General features: G+C 45.6%; 1 protein-coding gene across 3 annotated transcripts in view; it reads right to left on the reverse strand.

Moving 5' to 3' along the window:
- The window catches only part of ahctf1 (AT-hook containing transcription factor 1), a 49,031-nt gene extending 35,244 nt beyond the window's left edge, over positions 1-13,787 (reverse strand). Inside the window, exons 1-7 of one of the 3 annotated variants that reach the window (XM_090209635.1) lie at positions 13,542-13,787; positions 12,705-12,762; positions 2,901-3,026; positions 2,329-2,582; positions 2,052-2,232; positions 1,712-1,919; positions 1,506-1,622 (exon numbers count right to left, since the gene is read on the reverse strand). In XM_090209635.1, the coding sequence (XP_090065761.1) occupies positions 1,506-1,622; positions 1,712-1,919; positions 2,052-2,232; positions 2,329-2,582; positions 2,901-3,026; positions 12,705-12,714 (896 nt within the window). In that variant the 5' untranslated portion in view covers positions 12,715-12,762; positions 13,542-13,787. Of the gene's footprint in view, positions 1-1,505; positions 1,623-1,711; positions 1,920-2,051; positions 2,233-2,328; positions 2,583-2,900; positions 3,027-3,152; positions 3,191-5,126; positions 5,431-12,704; positions 12,763-13,541 lie in introns of those variants that run through there. The other 2 variants (XM_021574674.3, XM_021574673.3) reach the window with 2 other exon arrangements.
- Between the last annotated feature and the right edge of the window lie 2,090 nt (positions 13,788-15,877).

The raw sequence follows: 15,877 nt of genomic DNA on the forward strand, positions 1-15,877 counted from the left end.
TCTACAATGTAGAAAATAGCAAAAGAAAAACCCTGGAATTTTTTATTTAACTAGGCAAGTCAGTTAAAAACAAATTCTTATTTTCAATGGCGGCCTAGGAACAGTGGGTTAAAACCTGTTATGGATGATGCGAATTTTCGCAGCTTTTTGTTAAAAATCGCGCAACATTTCAAAGTCCTGCTACTCATGCCAGGAATATAGTATATGCATATGATAAGTATGTGTGGATAGAAAACACTCTGAAGTTTCTAAAACTGGTTAAATCGGGTCTGTGGCTATAACAGAACGTGTTTAGGAGTAAAAATCCCTGGTAAAACTGTTTACCAAAAACAAAATATTCGTCCGCCATACAATGAATTGTTTAAGACGAGAGAAAATATATGCGAACCCCCTGTAAACACCTACAGCTTCCTTGATAGCTATTGCTATCAATATCAGAATCATTTATCCTTGGTTACAACACAAATAGACCCCTCCCTTCTTGTGGCGCACCACAGTATGTTGTGAAACTGAAAAAATGGACGATGTTTTCCAGACTTGCTGCTATCGAATACAGATCGCCCCGTGATCAATTTGATACATCATTAACGTTTATTAATACCTAAAGTTGGTTTAGAAATGTCGTTTGAAGTGATTTGTAAAAGTTTATAGGCGACTTTTGTAATTTTAAAAAGTGACGTTGCGTCTTGTAAATGGACTTTTTGCAGCATCAGACTGGCCTTCAGCAAATGACATTTTGGGTATACAATGACGGATTTAATCGGGAAAAAGACCCAATTGTGATGTTTATGGGACATATAGGAGTGCCAACAAAGAAGCTCGTCCAAGGTAATGAATGTTTTATATTTTATTTCTGCGTTTTGGGTAGCGCCGGCTACCGCAAAATCTGTTGTTTACGTGTCGTGCTGGTATTTTGGGGGGTGCATGCTATCAGATAATAGCTTCTCATGCTTTCGCCGAAAAGCATTTTACAAATCTGACTTGGTGGCTAGATTCACAACGAGTGTAGCTTTAATTCAGTACCTTGCATGTGTGTTTTAATGAAAGTTTGAGATTTAACGAGTACTAAGTAAAGTACTATAGGCGGCGCTCTGAAATTTCCGCTGAGCGGTCCCTGTACAGGGACCACCTCCATAAAAGGTTTTAACTGCCTTGTTCGGGGGCAGAATGACAGATTTGTACCTTGTCAGCTCGGGGATTCGATCTTGCAACCTTTCGGTTACTAGTCCAACGCTCTAACCACTAGGTCACGCTGCCACCCCTTAAATAAGTAGGTGTGTTTGACAGGTACAGTATGTGAATACCAGAGGGGATTGGGGCTGAGAGATCCCAGCCCACATGGAGCTGCAATTATTCCATTGGTTCCATTGTCCAGGACAAACCAAAACAACCTCAAGTATTTCAAATACATCACATCCTGGTCTGGTGTGCACACTGTGACCTCTTCCAAGAGTTATTGAACTTTGTTCCTCAAGCAGGCAGACAGGTGGGGAGGGAGAACTCACTGGTCTTGGGCAGACTGGATGGCCCACAGGTAACAGCAGTTGCGGGGGTCGTTCTCTGGCTCCTGGAATGTGAAGGCATACACTGGCACCCTGCCGCCCTCCAGCTGGGAGTGATACCTGTTGCAGAACACAGCAGAGACAGTCAGAAAAAGCCATAACTGAAGGTTTACCATAGCCACCATGTCATCCCTGGGCCGTCAACTCACTCCTTCTTGAGCGTCTTCATGTTCCAGAGTTGCAGATATCCGTCGGAGAAGCCCACGGCCAGCTGGTTGGTGCGAGGGATGTACTGCAGAGCCGTGGCCCCTGTGCCCGTGGGGCTGCTCAGCTGCAGACAGAGATGTCTCCCCTGACGCGTCTCCTGCTCACGTAGCCGGGGGATCTCAGCTAGGGACTTACTCACCACCTCCAGATCTGGAGAGGACAGAGGAGGGTGTGGGTTAGAGAGGGGGGAGAAAACACACACACTCATCAAACTCTCAATCTTGAGAGAAACTGTGGGCCAGAAAAGTTGTCTGTGTTAGGTTAAAACACACACACGCTGACCTGAGGCCTCCAGCTCGCTCTGGCTGCAGGAGAGGTCATCCAGACACAGGTCCATTAGGAGGACATGTCCCAGGTCCGTGACCACCGCTGCCACGCCAAAGAACCAGCGCAGGCTCTGGTGGAGGTGCTGTGTGCTGGCACTGGCCCCGCCATAGCTCACCAGGGGCTCGATGGCCCTGATCTGCCAATCATCAGTTTGTCAGTCAGTCCATATCACAATCAATCAAATCAACCAGTTGATGCAAGCGACAGTAGTAGATGGTGAGAGCGCACTCACCCTGCCCGGTATGACTACGGCTTTGACCACTCGGGAGATACCCAGGTCATAGAGACAGAGCATGCTGCCCTGGGCCTCCTCAAGGCCCACAAGCAGCCCGGTCCTTTTCAGCCAGCAGAAGTCCCTGGCTGCCAGCACGCTGGGGGGGTGCTCTCCATCGCCACAGAAGCAGTAGGCGGACAGGCGCTCACCCGTCACCGCATGGACCACCTCCAGCTGGGGCCCACAGGCGAGCCAAGCTAGCCCACTACGACCTTCGTCCAGGGAGGGAGGCACATCATGAGGTAGGGAAAAGGGAGCAGTTAGGCCTACTAGTTCATGGTGGTTTATTGTAAAACCTCTCCTCTGACAAGGGATTGTTTGAGATGTATTTTGTTGTTTTAAGACTGAAGAATGCAGGAATACAAAGCTTCCCTCCTGCAAACAACATATGCTGGGACGGTATGGGCAGTTAGCTATAGTGGCAGACATATGCTGCCCCCCCATATCAGTTGAAATGAGAAAATAAAGAAAAACCTAAATGCATTGGGTTGTTTGTGAGAGATGGCCGCCGTGCATACACACTGACTTACCAACAGTGAACTTCCCATGAAGCACAGAGTCCAGGGTGATCTCATCCTCCCCTAGAGCATCTACAGTCACCCCCGGGAAACGCAGCAGGCTGCTGGTGACCTGGGCAGCCAGGTCACGCATGTTCACTACACACAAAACATGACATTGCACTGCATTATGTACAAAACAGACAAAACAGACATTGCTTTACATGTGATTCTTCCAAACTTCAGGTTTGAGGCACATATGCATGCGAAAACCTACACGGTTACCTTGTTGCTTGGCAATTCCATAGTCACAGAGATGTTCACTTAAAAAATGGCAAACAAAAACGAATGATTCTAAAGTTAAACAATCCATACAATTATGCACAATGACTACTTTTAACTTCCACTGAAAATGTTACAAAAACACATTTACTTCAACAGTGCAGAAGCAAAGTTTGGTAACAGAATGACAGCACCACGCACAACAACTGAGCTCAAATCAGACCATAAGAAAACAGTTCCTCTCTGAGCCTCCACCAGGTTTTGCCTTTGGGGCTATGAGGGGACTCAAAGGAGACAAAAGAGGTATTTATGCTGTGTTATGGTTCCCAGTTGTCAGCAGTTTGGGCTCTGGGCCTGCTGGCATAAAAGCTGCAGGCGTGTTTGTGTGCATGTCCTTCTCTTGTTGCAGTGTAAAGCATTGACAGATGATTATCTAGTAGGCCATTACCATATTACCAGTAGCAGCCTAACCAACTGACACAATCACATAAATAAACAGTATCGTGATAAGTTATATAATTATCGGAAAGCCCCGACACGGCATGTTGCTCTGTGTGTTTACCATGTTAAAACTGCGTTACTGTTTACCCACTTGATTCCCAATGAAGAGTGCATGGTCCACAAGATAACACCATCTTAGAGAGCCTTGTATAGATAAGATGTACATTAAAGGGTAACGTTAAGTATTGAACACTTGTCAGGCAGACATCTCGACTACAGCTTCATGTGCCTCGGTATGCATTTGGTCCAGTATCAGCAAAACACCATATAGAGTTAGTGTCATAACTTCTTTCACCAATTGATTACATTGACTAGCCTCAGAATTTCACCTAACATGCCATGGTGTCATGCATACGGCAATGAATCATGCAAAATACCACCCCTTTCACAAGCAAGTAGCCTAGCTAGCTAATTTAAAAGAAACCGAGACTACTCCCGCGCAGATTGACAAGGCGTGGTACGGTTAGATGCAGAGTATTGGAGTAGCTAGTAAATACCCCCAAAACAAAGTAGATATAAAATGTTATCTACTAACATGTTCTTACCTAGATTAACAAGCAACTCCGAGATTTTAAAATATAGTTAGCTAGCTAATGTAAAACGTAATTGGTTACCGGTGTGTCGGTATCACTATCACACCTTCCCTACACTAACGTGTTCAAAACAATGTCCTACTAACAGTAACTAGCTAGGCTAAATGCAGAACCATGTAAATTAGAAGTAACGTTATACATGGCTGTCGATCTAAACATTTGTGATGTAACAATGTAACGTTAAACTAGCAGGAGGAAAGGAAAGGAAATGACACCCTTGACTTCTGATTTGAGCTAACGAACTTTACTAGCTTAACGTTAACTAGCTAGCCATCTCTCGGACATATAGTTCATTCCGACACCACGATGTCAGTTTTCTTACTAGCCAGCTAACTTAACAACTTAGTTAATAAACTAGTATAGTTCGTTGACAGTGACTTTGGGGACTGTAGCGAACAGTAATTACAGGTTACTGCATCCGTTGACTTAACTAGCTAGCGAACGTGAGTTACCTAATATATAATCGGCCTTGCTAGCCAGCTAGCTAGCTAGACTGCAGCAACGAGCTGCTGCAGTAAACTAGGTACGTTAGATAGCTAACTCCTATATGCTGTGCGCTAGTTACAAGTCTTGCTACATATTGGTAAATAACCGGTGTTATGCTTACGTTACCAACCTGTAAATACCCCGTAACGTCGTTAGACATAGTTAAATCATAGCAACGTGTGAGGCGGGTGAATCAAAACCTCGCATGAGGTAGCATTATGCTAAAATTAACCGCCTAGCTAGCAAGCTAACGTATCTAAATAGTTAGCCAACTTTGGGTACAACTGCTCCGGTGTGCTTAACGGAAGCTAATCCGCCCATTCTTCCAACTGGTAGCATTGTTAGAGTAACTACCTAAAGGCAACTAACGTTATAACCTTAGCTTACTATACGTTACCTGATGTTGACCGTCGTACTACCAACGACGTTAGAAGCTAATAAAATGTGATATATTTTCCGTTGGGACTCTTCCTCGGCCCTGTCATAATAATCCGATTTTCTTGTAAACACTTTTGTTTTTTTTAGGACAACTGTCGAAAACCCACAAATGTTTCAGTATGAAGGACCGTGTCTACTGAATTAGTTGCACTAGCTACGAGATATCTGCCCACTTGCTGGAGTTCAACGCAGGCGCCATTTCCATGTAGATCTAGCTACTGCGCAGGTGTAACGTACGAGCTACTGTGCATCGCTTGCTTCACAAAATCACGCAACGTCAAAGGGCCAGAAATAAACATCGCGAGAAAGTAAACTGTTTTTTTTTCTTTCTTCTGCGTGAGGCAGTTTACACTCTTTCAAATATATATGAATTATTTTCTCTTTCTTTGTTATGTTGTATTGGATGTATTCAATCATTTTTAATTGATCTCTTTGTGGATTTTTTGTTTGTTTGTGGATTTGACATATCATCCTCATAGGATTAGGTTACATACTGTAGTTTCAGTAGTGCAGTAAATGCATGGGTGGATTTAGTGATTTGGAAGCCCCTGGAGTAACTCCCTGTCAGAAATACTGTGATTAGCAGGGTTCCCCAACTGATGCCCCGTGGGCCAAATCCCACCAGCAATAGTATTTGGCCCCCAAAGCACCAAAACTATGACCCGAGATGCAAAATCTCCCAAATGCAATGTCCCAAGAAGGAAGTTACCCTACCTAATAATAATAATGCAAAAGTTACATTTAACGTCATTCATGAGGAGAGAATGCGGGACTATTGTTATTTTTTATTTCACCAGGTAGGCCAGTTGAGAACCAGTTTTCACTTACAACTGCGACCTGGCCAAGATAAAGCAAAATGTCAAAAACAACAAAAACAACTAATAAAGCAGGCAGCGGACCATTTTGTGGTGCTGAAACATAACGCTGCAACGCAATCAATAGGAAGTGCTGAAAATATAGCTAACTTGTTATGCAAGTGTTGCACAGCAACAGATGGAGAACACCTACACCCGTTGAGTAATTCATTTAAACAATCATTTTAATTTGACTTTACAAGAGGGCTTAGTTGTAGTATATTTCTTTCCAAGCCTAGGCCTATATAAAATAACTTAACTGGCTGATGTAGGCTATGAGACTTAACAGCATCTTTCACAATAACACAAATGTATGGCCTAATAGCATAAGGGCTCAGGGCCAGACCCAGATGCAGACACGGGAGGCAGATGGTTTGAGTGCTTGACATGTATTACATTCAAAAAGGGTAGGCAAGAGAAGGGTCGTGGACAGGCAAAAGGTCAAAACCAGTTCAGAGTCCAGGAGGTACAGAGTGGCAGGCAGGCTCGAGGTCAGGGCAGGCAGACTAGTCAGGCAGGTGGGTACAGAGTCCAGAAAACAGGCAAGGGTCAAAACCGTGAGGACTAGCAAAAGAGAGAATAGCAAAAGCAGGAGACCGGGAAAAACACGCTGGTTGACTTGAAACAGACAAGACGAACTGGCACAGAAAGACAGGAAACACAGGGATAAATACACCATGGGAAATAAGCGACACTTGGAGGGGGTGGAGACAATCATAAGGACAGGTGAAACAGATCAGGGCGTGACAAATAGAAGTGGCATTTCTTTTACATGGCCATTACATGGACATACAATTGCAACTGGCCAAAAATGTAGCATTCTTCAAAAAACACTAATTGAAACAAAAAAAGGTAATGTCTGTGTCTGAATGTCTGTATCAGGATAGCCTGCTCTTGTCAGCTAGAGACCTAAATATCATTGGATAAGCACTCACAATAATGTTATTATTTACTATATACAGTCATATAGGCAGTGGCAGATTTAGGTATAGGCGACATGGGCAGCCAGGGGCGGCACAGGGCGCCAGCACAAAAATAATCGGAATGGTGACATTTGAGCAATCTGTTTTCTATCCTCATTTGCACCTCACATATATTATATAATGTCACCGTGTGTGACTGTGGGTCAATTACCCTCGGAGTTGGCGCCCTGATTCTAGTTTGTGAGCTAGGCAGGCTGGGAAGGTCTCCCACTCAGAAGTATGAGATGGGGAGGGGGGTTGGGGTAGCTTGACCTCAGGTCTCCGCACTGGAAGCCCGAAGTAGGGGGAGCGGGGGAATCTATCAAATAGTGCACCTCTAACTTTGTACTGTACAAAGTTCGTAGTGTGACTGATTTGACCGAAATTAATAATTCATGTATGTGTGTTATATTAAACAGAGGAGGTAGTAAAATATAGGCAAGCAATACAAATTTCAGAACAACTACTAGTCGAATAAGACATGGGAGAGATGACGAATTTTGGTAAAGATATTTATTTATAGACTAATACACTTGGAACAAATAGCCAAACCGAAAACTGCAGACATTACTAGTGCCTCCCCCATAATCAAACTGCCATAAAAAAAAATTGTGAAATGCAACCTAACATGATCATCGACAGCTGCATTGAAGGATACAAACAAAAAATGCTTTCTGCTACTGAGATCAGTGAAATGTAGGCTAAACTGACAACGGAGAGAATACATCTCAACTAGCAAGCAAGTCGCAGCAATGAAGAATCGAGTGCGTGCGCGTTCACGCGAAGGGGAGGAGATACTTCTTGCAGGTGGGAGCCAGTGTTGACAATTTAGCGCTATATTTAGCGAGTATTCAGACCCCTCTAGCCACACATTTTCAAAAAAGCGACTAGCGACAAATCTAGCGACTTTTTCTGGTGTTATTGGAGACCTTTGGAGGCTCTGACGTGAAAGCGCCACTCAGGAGGCGACATATAGCATATCATAAACCGGGTGGTTCTATAGCATATTATAAACCGGGTGGTTCTGTGAAGGAACAATTAAGCTTAATGACAATTGTGTTAGACAACTGTACTGTGTGCTTTAAAGCTATTATCCCAGTTGAAGGGCAGTATGAAACGTGGCAATCCCACATGTCCTATACATTGAAGGAGGGCTATCACTTGGATGCCAATATGTATGTCTTTTATAATGGATAAGCTTGCCAAGAAAACTCATAGCAGAGTGCTGATCTGAAACAGATGTCCCTTGCCTACATAAACTAAAATGTCTAAAAGAGAGTCCAATGCTGGCGGGGGTCCAGAAAAGGTCTCCTCTGTGCAGGTCACTATTGAATAAACTCTGGGTGAATGCTTAACAGTTGTCGACTACAAGAGCTGATTTTTCTACAACAGTTCGAGCCCAGAATACTGATTAGCTGACAGCCGTGGTATATCAGACGTATACCAGGGGTATGACAAAACATTATTACTGCTCTAATTACGTCGGTAACCTGTGTCATGATGTGGCCCTTTCAGGGTGTAGATTGTGGCTCCCACCACATTGGCTACACGGCTGGAAATGGTTAAACTCTTGAGACTATTGATCCCTACAGAATAAGTGAGAGGTATAATTACTAGTCTGCAGCTGGAAATGACGTAAAACTAGGATGAGAATACAGACAACCGCCAAAGCATCTATTCTATGAGAACATTTCTGAATGTTACTCTGAAGTACACATTCTAGCCACGTACAACCAGAAATACTTTGTGACTTGAATGAAAGTTAACCAGAGACTCTGATGAACCCTACAGGATGATCAAGGATTCCAACAGAGAAGACAACAACGACATACGGGCGCAAACATATATACATTGCAATTATTCTCGAATGAGCGCCTTTTCATGTGCAAAGGATTAGCATTTCAATTAATATAATTATAAACTTTGTAGTGAATCCATGTTTCCTTTCCCTCTCTTTCTCAGTCCACACCCCCTTCCCTTTGTCTACCAAGCCATCATACTAGGTACTTTTTCATCATTGTTAGTAACCAATATCTACTGTTTGTTTTGATGTATTTCTGTGATTATTTAGTTAGTTAGTAAATACATAATTAAGGCAATATGTATATTGCTGATTCATAATTTATGCTAGAGTTCGTGTAGATAACCAAGAATTTTACAACATTCAGATGAGACTGATAGAAGGTAAAGAATAATTAATGATTGACTGCTGTTGATATAAAAGATCTTCAGATCTTTAAGATTGGATTCGGGAGATAGCCGCTCTATATAAACTAATGCTTCCGTGGTGCCCCGGATTCCTAATGAGTTAGTTATTACCTGATTCATTTAATCAAATAATTAAACGTTAGGTAATCGATTTGAAAATAGCATGTCATCACATTAAGGATAGTAAAGACACAACACCTGTTTATAGTAGCAATAAGGCTCCTTGGGTTTGTGGTATATGGCCAATATAACACGGCTAAGTGCTGTATCCAGGCACTCAGTGTTGCACATAAGAACATCCCTTAGCAGTGGTATATTGGCCATATACCACACCCCCTCAGGCCTTATTGCTTAATTATCCTGGGCCACTGGTTGGATTTGATTTGCTGTACACACTCAAACATATTCACTCTCCTCCCTCTAAGTCTCCCAGACTTTTATAAAAACTAAACGTGTCATCCCCCTATTCCCAGGTGAGTCTGCTGGGCCATGGAAGTCTGGAGCACTATAGCAAAACGGCCACCATGTTGTCAGCTATCAGCAGACAGTTCCCTGATGAAGGATGTAACGATCAAGGCTTTAAAAAATAAACTACTCTTGTAAAAAATGTTATTTTTACTAACTACATCTGATAACACGCAGACTTTCTCCATCAAGAAAACAGCTTATGATTCAAAAAGGTTTAAAATCAATGAATGTCTCTGTCACGTTCTGACCTTAGTTCCTTTGTTTTGTCTTTGTTTTAGTATGGTCAGGGCGTGAGTTGGGGTGGGTAGTCTATGTTCTTTTTTCTACGTTGTGTTTATGTGTTTGGCCTGGTATGGTTCTCAATCAGAGGCAGGTGTCGTTCGTTGTCTCTGATTGAGAATCATACTTAGGTAGCCTTTTCCCACTTGTGTTTTGGTGGGTGGTTATTTTCCGTTTCAGTGTTTGGTCCACACGGTACTGTTTCGGTTGAGTTATTTCACGTTGTCGTTTATTGTTTTTCTTTCCGTGTTCACCTTTCTTATTAAAAATCAAGATGAACACTTACCACGCTGCGCTTTGGTCCTCTCCTTCATACGACGACCGTTACAGAAACACCCACCACCAAAGGACCAAGCAGCGTGGTGACGAGAGGCAGCGATACTTGGAGAACTGGACTTGGGAGGAGATTCTGGATGGCAAGGGATCCTGGGCACAGGCTGGAGAATATTGCCGCCCCAAGGCTCAGCTGGAGGCAGCGAAAGCGGAGAGGCGGCAGAATGAGGAGGCAGCACGGCAGCGCGGCTGGAAGCCTGAGAGGCAGCCCCAAAAATGTATTGGGAGGGGGCACAAGGGGAGTGTGGCGAGGTAGGAGACCTGCGCCAACTCCCCATGCTTACCATGGAGAGAGGTGGACCAGCGCATCTAGTCTCCTCGGCCCGGGTTATATGGCACCAGTCCTAGGCACGGTGTCCCCGGTTCGCCAGCACAGCCCAGTGCGGTCTGTTCCACCCCGCCGCACTTGCCGGGCTACGGGGAGTATCCAGCCAGGACAGGTTGTGCAGGCTCGGTGCTCGAGACCTCCAGTGCGCCTGCACGGTCCGGCCCTTTCGGTGTCTCCTCCACGCACCAGGCCTCCGGTGGCAGCCCCACGCACCAGGCTGTCTCTCCGTCTCCTCCCTACAGGTGCTCCCTCCTGTCCAGAGTCTCCCTCCTGTCCAGCGCTGCCAGTGTCTCCCTCCTGTCCAGCGCTGCCAGAGTCTCCCTCCTGTCCAGCGCTGCCAGAGTCTCCCTCCTGTCCAGCGCTGCCAGAGTCTCCCTCCTGTCCAGCGCTGCCAGAGTCTCCCTCCTGTCCAGCGCTGCCAGAGTCTCCCTCCTGTCCAGCGCTGCCAGAGTCTCCCTCCTGTCCAGCGCTGCCAGAGTCTCCCTCCTGTCCAGCACTGCCAGAGTCTCCCTCCTGTCCAGAGCTGCCAGAGCCACCCGCCCGCTTGTCCAGCGCTGCCAGAGCCGCCCGCCTGTCAGAAGCTGCCAGAGATGCCTGTCAGTCAGGAGCTGCCAGAGCTGCCCTTCAGTCAGGAGCTGCCAGAGTCGCCCGTCGGTCAGGAGCTGCCAGAGCCGCCCTTCGGTCAGGAGCTGCCAGAGCCGCCCGTCAGTCAGGAGCTGCCAGAGCCGCCCGTCAGTCAGGAGCTGCCAGAGACGCCCGTCAGTCAGGAGCTGCCAGAGCCGCCCTTCAGTTAGGAGCCGCCCTTCACTCCGGTGCTGCCGGAATCGCCCGTCACTCCGCGCTGTCGGAGTCGCCCTTTACGCCGGTGCTGCCGGAGTCTCCCGTCCGTCCGTTGCTGCCGGAATCTCCCGTCCATTCGGGGCCCGCTGCTAGGGTCCCCAGTCAAAGGTCGGCGGCGAGGATTGCTGCTCTAAAGGCGCCACGGAGGCGGGTAAAGAAGCGGGCAAAGACTATGGTGGAGTGGGGTCCACGTCCCGCGCCAGTACCGCCACTGCGGACAGACGCCCACCCAGACCCTCCCCTATAGGTTCAGGTTTTGTGGCCGGAGTCCGCACCTTTGGGTGGATGGGGGGGGGGGGGGGGGTACTGTCACGCCAGAGTCTCCCTCCTGTCCAGCGCTGCCAGAGTCTCCCTCCTGTCCAGCGCTGCCAGAGTCTCCCTCCTGTCCAGCACTGCCAGAGTCTCCCTCCTGTCCGGAGCTGCCAGAGCCGCCCGCCCGCCTGTCAGAAGCTGCCAGAGATGCCTGTCAGTCAGGAGCTGCCAGAGCTGCCCTTCAGTCAGGAGCTGCCAGAGTCGCCCGTCGGTCAGGAGCTGCCAGAGCCGCCCTTCGGTCAGGAGCTGCCAGAGCCGCCCGTCAGTCAGGAGCTGCCAGAGCCGCCCGTCAGTCAGGAGCTGCCAGAGCCGCCCGTCAGTCAGGAGCTGCCAGAGCCGCCCTTCAGTCAGGAGCTGCCAGAGACGCCCGTCAGTCAGGAGCTGCCAGAGCCGCCCTTCAGTTAGGAGCCGCCCTTCACTCCGGTGCTGCCGGAATCGCCCGTCACTCCGCGCTGTCGGAGTCGCCCTTTACGCCGGTGCTGCCGGAGTCAAAGACTATGGTGGAGTGGGGTCCACGTCCCGCGCCAGTACTGCCACTGCGGACAGACGCCCACCCAGACCCTCCCCTATAGGTTCAGGTTTTGTGGCCGGAGTCCGCACCTTTGGGGTGGGTGGGGGGGGGGGGGTACTGTCACGTTCTGACCTTAGTTCCTTTGTTTTGTCTTTGTTTTAGTATGGTCAGGATGTGAGTTGGGGTGGGTAGTCTATGTTCTTTTTTCTATGTTGTGTTTATGTGTTTGGCCTAGTATGGTTCTCAATCAGAGGCAGGTGTTGTTCGTTGTCTCTGATTGAGAATCATACTTAGGTAGCCTTTTCCCACCTGTGTTTTGGTGGGTGGTTATTTTCCACTTCAGTGTTTTCACCATTCGGGACTGTTTCGGTTTTCATTTTGATTCTCTTGTTCTTTTGTATTTTGTATTAATTTCTCATTAAAATACATTATGGATACGTACCACGCTGCATTTTGGTCCTCCTCTCCTTCCACCGAAGTCAACCGTTACAGTCTCATACCTAGGGTGAATATATTTGTATTCATGTATATAAGACATCACACAGGTATGCCAAGTGAAATATATATCCCAAACAAGACTAAAGAATAGGACAAATAGGCTGCGTTTAGACTGGCAGCCCAATTCTGATATTTTTCACGAGTTGGTATTTTGACCAATCAGATCAGCTCTGAAAAATAACTGTTAATATTTCAGTTGTTACATACATCTTAAATGGCTACTAGACACTCTTGCTGTCAACAAAGGGGAAGCTACCACTGAAGGCCTATGGCGATTTTTCAGTAGCATATTGTGAAATATTAATGTCATAAAACAGAATCATTAAAAGCTTTAAAGGAAACCACACCTGTATAGCATAAGAAAAGCCAATATACAAAATAAATAGACACACATTGTAATCCAGATGCATGCCTGGATAAGACGTGTCAGAATCAATATAATGAATGTACTTAATATGACTATAGCCTGGTGGGTGCTGATATAATCTATATAATTAATGTACTTAATATGACTATAGCCTGGTGGGTGCTGATATAATCTATATAATGAATGTACTTAATATGACTATAGCCTGGTGGGTGCTGATATAATCTATATAATGAATGTACTTGTGACTGCAGCCTGGTAAAGGCCCCTATTATTCTTTTTTACCAAACTGTCACAGTTGCGCCACCAATATAATCAGTTCAATGATTTGTAGAGTGTTAAATTATTTGTAGAGGCGGGAAAATGCCCACCTCAAACAACAGTGGCGCGAAGCCAAAAATAGTTGATCATTACCATAAAGAAGAGTAACTCTGTTTGTGATGTAAGGATGAAAACTGTATACAGGCAGTGTGCCGAGGCTGGGAAGACCGTTGATCCATGGAGCAGCTCGGCTTGTTACTTTGTAATAAAGTCTACCTTGAAGTTCCGGTATCCGCGAAATATTATTGGACGAATATTTCTACGACAGCCCACGTATTCAGTCGGGCAACTTGAAGCAGATGTGTCACCATCCAGGCTCTTGTTACAGCATGTGACAGTGATAGAGCGTGTGCAGATTCAAAATCTGCAAGTGTATTTTTGATTCGAACCAGAATATTGATAGCCATACATGGACTTGCAATAATTCTGAAAATAAATTATGTTTGCAAATCGTATTGAATGTATTCATATGTCACAAGTTTGCGACTGTTGTTAAATCTTTCACACATCATGATACAAGCTCGCAAAATTAAATTACGCATTTGCGAAACGTACTTGCAACCACGAATCTCAATGTGCGACCACGAAATAAAAAATAAACTCACTTAGTTCTGTCAGCATTATAATCCCATAGACATTCAGCCTCTTGCAAATTGAAGAGAAAATTATAAAAACTCAGAGAGACAAAAGATACATTATTTTATGTTTTTGTCTTGGTCAATTCTTCGGGGAAGCCTGGCCTCCCTTGGCGTCCATGAATACACGTCACTGCCGCAGTGGGCTAAAATTTTGTTCAAGGGCTATATCGGGATTTGCTTTCGGACCAACAGTCACCCATCCACCTGTGTTTCGTGGGTGTTTATTTTCTGTTTTATGTGTCATCAGCAGGACAGGACTGTTTCGTTTGTTCGTTCTTCCTAGTTGTTATTTTGTTTAGTGTTCAGGTTTGATTATATTAAAAATCATGAACACTTACCACGCTGCACCTTGGTCCTCACCTTATTCCACCGACGACGGCCGTTACAACAATCCAGAAAAACGCATGTCAAAAATGTTATGAATTGATTTGCATTTTATTGAGGGAAATAAGTATTTGACCCCCTCTCAATCAGAAAGATTTCTGGCTCCCTTGTGTCTTTTATATAGGTAACGAGCTGAGATTAGGAGCACACTCTTAAAGGGAGTGCTCCTAATCTCAGTTTGTTATCTGTATGAAAGACACCTGTCCACAGAAGCAATCAATCAGATTCCAAACTCTCCACCATGGCCAAGACCAAAGAACTCTCCAAGGATGTCAGGGACAAGATTGTAGACCTACACAAGGCTGGAATGGGCTACAAGACCATTGCCAAGCAGCTTGGTGAGAAGGTGACAACAGTTGGTGCAATTATTCGCAAATGGAAGAAACACAAAAGAACTGTCAATCTCCCTCGGCCTGGGGCTCCATGCAAGATCTCATCTCGTGGAGTTGCAATGATCATGAGAATGGTGAGGAGTCAGCCCAGAACTACACGGGAGGATCTTGTCAATGATCTCAAGGAAGCTGGAACCAAAGTCACCAAGAAAACAATTGGTAACACACTACGCCGTGAAGGACTGAAATCCTGCAGTGCCCGCAAGGTCCCCCTGCTCAAGAAAGCACATATACATGCCCGTCTGAAGTTTGCCAATGAACATCTGAATGATTCAGAGGACAACTGGGTGGAAGTGTTGTGGTCAGATGAGACCAAAATGGAGCTCTTTGGCATCAACTCAACTCGCTGTGTTTGGAGGAGGAGGAATGCTGCCTATGACCCCAAGAACACCACCCCCCCCCCATCAAACATGGAGGTGGAAACATTGTGGGTGTTTTTCTGCTAAGGGGACAGGACAACTTCACCGCATCAAAGGGACGATGCCCTCAGCCAGGGCATTGAAAATTGGTCGTGAATGGGTATTCCAGCATGACAATGACCCAAAACACACAGCCATGGTAACAAAGGAGTGGCTCAAGAAGAAGCACATTAATAAGACATGCATTTTCATTTGCATTATACATGTATGTATGTGTCATTATAGGCTTAAGGAAAGCCATTACATGATCCTATAAGTACCCTTAGACATGCACCTGCATTAGGAGTGTATGTCTATACATTTTTTTAAATCGTTGCTATGGTTACACCACCAACAGAATCTATGCCCTGAAGTCTGTGCCAATAAGAGGAGGGGAAACCAAGTAAAGATGGGCATAAACAAGTTAGAGGTAAGACAAAGAGGTAAAGGTGGCTGAATACCAAAGGGTGTGGATCATTTACATAAAGAGGAGTGACTATGTATATGATGTAAGGATGAAACTGTATAAAATGAGTGTGCCGAGACTTGGGAAGGCAGTTGCTCCATGGACCAGCTCGGCTTGTTACTTTGTAATAAAGTCTATACTGAACTCACAA

Source organism: Oncorhynchus mykiss, chromosome 19 (genome assembly GCF_057628025.1).
Source record: "Oncorhynchus mykiss isolate SJ-2025 chromosome 19, ASM5762802v1, whole genome shotgun sequence".
Classification (NCBI taxonomy): domain Eukaryota; kingdom Metazoa; phylum Chordata; class Actinopteri; order Salmoniformes; family Salmonidae; genus Oncorhynchus; species Oncorhynchus mykiss.